This window comes from Patella vulgata, chromosome 1, assembly GCF_932274485.2.
Source record: "Patella vulgata chromosome 1, xgPatVulg1.2, whole genome shotgun sequence".
Taxonomy (NCBI): Eukaryota; Metazoa; Mollusca; class Gastropoda; family Patellidae; genus Patella; species Patella vulgata.
Genome location: NC_065879.2, coordinates 94,656,419 through 94,662,795, shown reverse-complemented (window position 1 = coordinate 94,662,795; position 6,377 = coordinate 94,656,419). Strand labels below are relative to the sequence as shown.

Here is a 6,377-nt window from a genome sequence, read left to right as displayed (position 1 = left end):
GACTTGGTTATGCTGGGGAAGAAAGAAAGAAAAGACCCTTGACAGAAAAGACCCTCGACAGAAAAACCTCAGGTTGTTTTCTTCAGTCTTTCTTTCCCCAGCATAACCTCAGTCTCGTGCTTTATCCTACACTTAACTCATAATATAGATCATACTTTAAAGATGTAGACATAATTTGTATTGTTGTCGACATCTATTAACTCATAAAATAGATCATACTTTAAAGATGTAGATATAATTTGTATTGTTGTCGACATCTATTAACTCATAAAAAATAGATCATACTTTATTAATTCATAACATTACAAACAGACAGATGGGAAACTATCGCTCTGATGTCGTATCATTACCCCATAAACCATTCTGACATCTGTGATAGGCCTACAGGTGCCGATCAATTTAGGGAATTTAATCACTGATAACCTCAAATTTTTAATTAACCATACAGCAAATAATTAAGTTCACAATAAATGTTTGTGTTTAATTCTCGAGATAAAATAGCACCAGACATTTCTACATTGATTATCATGACATTTGGGGCACTTTAATGTGTAATAGTTTTATATCCACCACTATCGGACAATATATGTCGCTGTCAATATCTGATGTTAGTAAAACTTATAGTAGCCATATTGGACCATCACTAGTGTAATACTCTACCACATTTGAATAATTGACTACAAACTATTATTCACCTGTGTGATTTAATGTGCTTCTGTAGGCTCGTACTCTGTTTGAATGATTTACTGCAAACATCACATTTATAAGGTTTTTCTCCTGTGTGAATTCTCATGTGTGACTGTAAATGACTTCTTTTAGAAAATGATTTACTACAAACATCACATTTATAAGGTTTGTCTCCAATATGAGTTCTGATATGACTCTTTAGATTACTTACATTAGAAAATGATTTACTACAAACATCACATTTATAAGGTTTTTCACCTGTATGAACTCTGATATGTCTCTGTAGACTTCCACTCTCAGAAAATGATTTACTACAAACATCACATTTATAAGGTTTTTCCCCTGTGTGAATTCTTGTATGCTTCTGTAGATTACCACTAGTTGTACATGATTTATTACAAATATCACATTTATAAGGTTTTTCACCTGTGTGAATTCTTATGTGTGACTGTAGATGACTACTATCAGAAAATGATTTATTACAAACATCACATTTATAAGGTTTTTCTCCTGTGTGAATTCTTATGTGTGACTGTAAATGACTTCTTTTAGAAAATGATTTACTACAAACATCACATTTATAAGGTTTGTCTCCAATATGAGTTCTGATATGACTCTTTAGATTACTTACATTAGAAAATGATTTACTACAAACATCACATTTATAAGGTTTTTCACCAGTATGAACTCTGATATGTCTCTGTAGACTACTACTCTCAGAAAATGATTTACTACAAGTATCACATTTATAAGGTTTTTCACCTGTATGAGATCTGGTGTGCTTCTGTAGATTACCACTAGTTGTACATGATTTATTACAAACATTACATTTATAAGGTTTTTCACCAGTATGAATTCTTATGTGTGACTGTAGATGACTACTATCAGAAAATGATTTATTACAAACATCACATTTATAAGGTTTTTCGCCTGTGTGAATTCTTATGTGTGACTGTAAATGACTTCTTTTAGTAAATGATTTACTACAAACATCACATTTATAAGGTTTTTCTCTTGTTTGCCCTTGCTGACTAACATGTATTTCACAGTGTTTTTCTAAATCTTTTTCTAAATTAAATTCATCATCACACAAATTACACTGATAAACAGTTTCAATATCATCAGTTTTCTCTTCTTTAACATGACAATATTCATCTACATCATCAATTTTCTCTTCTTTAACATGGCAATATTCATCTACATCATCAGTTTTCTCTTCTTTAATATGGATTTTTTTGTGTTTTTCTAAATCATCATATTGTTGAAAAATCTCATCACATACAACACACTGATGGAAAGTTATAACATCATTAGTTTCCTGTAATATATAAATGTTATATCATCATTAGTAACAATGTAGAAAGCTATGGTAAACTATCTATCAGGCAAGTTGACTGAATAGAGCAACAGATATTTACTTCAGGCAAGTTGGCTGAATAGAGCAACATGTATTTGATTACACAGTAAAATAAAATAAACATGTCTAAAACTGCTTGTGTGTGCAGTGCTCACTCTGGGTTAAAGAGCCATCTCGATTATATTTTGGAGAATAAAACTGCTTAATTTTGTGTTAAAAGCCTTTAAAATCTTCTACCTTAGCACTGAGCAAGTAACTCAATATACCTGATATGTTTTCAAACAACTTAAACCAATCAGTCTTCGTCTGGAAATGGAGACAGGTGTCCCTAGCTGGATTATATAGTGTCTGGATAAAACCAATCTTTTTTTTCTCATAAAAATAACGTGTAGGTGAAATTTACCTTTCGTTATCAAGTACAGCATTTAGGTCATGCAATGTATAGACCTCTAAAGGAACGGCAATAAATTATCAGGTCACTTTTGAGCTCAAATTTTGAGGCAAGATAAATACACCATTCCTCTGTATTTTGGCGTTTCAATTTCATACGTACACTGATTTCATATCACTGAGACTTTGTTAGAATCAGGATGCCCTTATGACAAAGTCCTATAGAAAAAGTGTATGTTCCTATAGAATTTTGAAGGAGTCTATAGAATGCTCTAGAGAATACTATAGGGAAACAGATCTGAAATAATTTACTTTAGTTTTGTATAGGATCGGTAGTTGAGTTTTTTTTCCTAGTGTAATTTCCTGTAGAATTCTATAGAATACTGTAAGAAACTATGGTAAAAAAAATAATCCTATAGTTTTCTATAGAACTAACTTATATCTTGAAGTCAGTTGTGTAATCCTGTAGTATTCAACAGACCTAACTTATTTCCTGAAGTCAGTTGTGTAATCCTATAGTTTTTTGCTGCTATAGAATTTATTGTAAAAACTTTAGTTTTCTATAGAACTAACTTGTATCCTGAAGTCGGTTGTGTGATCCTATAGTTTTCTATGATATTCTGTAGAAAACTATAGAAAGAATATTTTGTTCAGTAGATTTTGTTGAGAAACATATAACAGATGAGAATTCTATAGTTTTCTGAAGAATTTGGATGGATACTTAATACTATAATATTAGTATACTGCAGAATAATGTAGGAGAATTATTCTATACCACAGATATCATAACTGGAAATCTTTTATTAATATTAATTATGTATTGTTTAATGGTCGAGAGCGAGACATTAAGTAATATATTGTAACAACATGTTTTTACAATATATTACGCAATGTCTTAAGCTCGAGACCATTAAACAACTTAAAATACAGACACTTGCACGTGCTTTGCAATGAAATACGTCACTCGAGTTCAATATTTTACGAAGTTACGCTTGGCACATTGCCCGTACGATTATTTGAAATAATGGTACTCCAACATCAAAGGATGACGTCACATCTGTATTTTAAAACTTACTATAGAATTTAGTATAGCACTAAGCTGGACTTTGCAAAGATTATACAGATTCCAGCAGAATTTTCCTAATTGACCGATAGCTTACTATGAATAAAAATAAAAGTTTGTTTAAAAATACATTATGGAAGATGAGATAACAAGTTGGTAGTTCTCACTATAATAGTTAAAAACTAAAAAATGTAAAGGGAATTTGCTGAAAATTTCAGTCAAATTGATCCACCCTGAACTGAGTATCCAGCGATAGAATTTTAGGCCTAGCCTCGATCATCATTACTAAAGTCGGTACGATAAAAAAACATAGTTTCAATTATCCATTTTTTTATTTAATCAGAAGCAGCAGACCGGGTTCTAATCCAGTAAATATGGCAGGCTAGCGATGACATGGAGAGTTGTTATGGTCTGGATAAGTTAATTAATGTCTAATTAATAATTTAGATAACATTTCAGGACTAAATAAAGAAGTGCAATTGGCAGATTTAGCTCTTGCATAATGTATGTTTAATGTACCGTAATCTATATGAATGAAACTGTGATACATGTTTTCACTTTAAGAAATATTTAACCCCACCCTTCAATACAAAAGTCAGTCTATGTGGAGCTTTAAAGCAAGAAGAATCGATTCTTTAAACAAAAGTCAACTAAATCAGAACAGATAATTACTAAACTTTATTATTAAAGTAGCTAAGTCTCTAACTCAATATCATCCAAAATCTTCAACATTGAAAACACAAATTATTTGTCAATTTAAATCAACATTGATGCTGTGATCTTACCGGAAAGAGATGGGCTTCTGATATCCAATATTTAAGACAAAATAAACATTTTGCCATTGGTACACGAATCGTGTACCATAATGCGTTTAAGCCCCAGTTCTAGCAAGAGACTCGAGGAACTAGGCTAGACATATTGCACCAAACCAAAACGGCGTATGTAGACTGGAATAACCAGGCGCTAGAAATTTGCATTCGATTGAGACTGCGGGCTTATTTCGCGGAACATAACTGATTTAAAATTGGAATAAAAACGGAAACCATTGAATGTATATCAGTTTATATACATTCATATTACAGTATTATATGAGTTGCGACCCACTTGTGTCAATTTCTAGGTCCCAAATGTTAGCGATTTAGCTCCTTTAATATAGCCTGGCTGAGTAAGATGTGTGTGTGCGTGAAATAGCTTTACTTAACGTCTTGAAATGCAACACTAAATATTTAAATCGTTCACACGTCAGTCTTTTTCACAGCATGTGGCTTGAATAGTAACAGTAATACTCACCATTATTTTGTATGTAAAGTTCTGTTACAGTAAATGATCGGTTGTCTGTAAGCTGCCCTTTTGTTGTGAGGTTCAAATAAGGTAATATAACGAGGAGAAAAACGTTTCTTTGTTCTTCCCAAGTTCATTTCCGGTAGAGAACCGATACCAGTTGTATAATGAATAAGGTCATGGATCTATTCAACGCGAACGACTCACAAACGTCAAACACAACGCGTAATTTAATTTGTAATTTTTGTCAGATGTAAATCAAAACGAAAGGAATTTAACGTCTCACCAACACAATATTGCAATTATTTTAAGACATATGATTGCTGTAATGGCTGAGTGGATATAATTGCTGAAATACCTGGGTTGATTCAACATTTAATTCCAGCTGTCACAGTTTCAGTTTCTCATACGTTTAATAATACGTTTGATTGCTGTAATGGCCGAGTCAATATGATTGCTGCATTACCTGGGTTGATTCCACATTTAATAACAGGGGTCAGTTCCTCAATATACTTTAAAGCTATATTGCCCATAGGGTAGGCCTTCAATTATTTTAATTAACTTACATGACCAGTAGTTCAGTGGGAATTCAGAAAGACAAATCAACAATACTTCTAATGCCCATTTATTATAACTCTTGATTCTGAATTTTTGTATAGGGTTGATATCCATTTTTTAATGGAGTTAATAAAGCCAAAAATGTCAAGAGCTGTATCTATCAAAAGCCTTTTCAAAATCTATCATTAGCAATAGCCCTGGTATTTGTTTTTTTTCTGTGTATTCAAGGACGTCATATATTAAACGAATATTTTTGCTAATATATCTACCCTTAATAAAACCTGTTTGGTCATTATCAATAATCTTATTCAAATGTTTTTTTTTTTTATTCTGTTGGCTATTGTGTCTGCTGCTATTTTATATACAGTGTTAAGATTATGTTAAAGGCTTTAAGTTTTTCAAAATGTGTATTCACGTTATTATACCTAATTTTTGTATTATAGATATTTCATTTTCCTCATAGCAGTTGTTTATAGATCGAATTACAAAGGGCCCTAAGTCTGACCACAACATTTTAAAGAATTCTGCTGGGAAACCCAAAGACTTCTTTCATTCTTCATGTTTTTTAAAAATTGAAAGAGAGAGAGAGAAATGGGGTTTAACCTCCACTCGACACAAACTAGGTCATTTCGGGACTAACATATGGTTTAATTTTATTTCAATAATTCGCTTGCGCGTAGGGTCTTTAACAGTGGGAGGAAACCGTAGAAAACCCACGAGTTTGGACAGCGTGGTTTAGGCTGACTAGGAATTGACTCTAATGCTGCAATACTGTGATCACCCCCAGCCCTGCCCGCCGGATGCCCAGACCCCCCCCCCCACTTTCTCCAAATCTGCGGCTCCTTAGACCTTCCTGTGCCCGTACACCTCGAAAAACGATGCTTTGACCCCCTGGGTCTTCTGGAGGGGGACCTGCCCTTTATGGCTGTCACAAACGTGGTGCCTACTTGGGATTGTCTGTGGGTGTGTCATAGCTGTGATCAACCCCAGGCCTTTAATGGATGTAAAAAAAACGTCTTTGATCAAGAATGTGACAAATCC

General features: G+C 33.1%; 1 protein-coding gene across 1 annotated transcript; it reads right to left on the bottom strand.

The window, feature by feature from the left end:
* Positions 1-273: 273 nt before the first annotated feature.
* Positions 274-4,891, bottom strand: LOC126818018 (zinc finger protein 226). The gene is made up of 2 exons (XM_050545196.2): positions 4,788-4,891; positions 274-2,005 (listed from the first exon to the last, which is right to left on the bottom strand). The coding sequence occupies exons 1-2, from the start codon at positions 4,788-4,790 to the stop codon at positions 692-694; spliced, it is 1,317 nt and encodes a 438-aa protein (XP_050401153.1). The 5' UTR covers positions 4,791-4,891; the 3' UTR covers positions 274-691.
* Between the last annotated feature and the right edge of the window lie 1,486 nt (positions 4,892-6,377).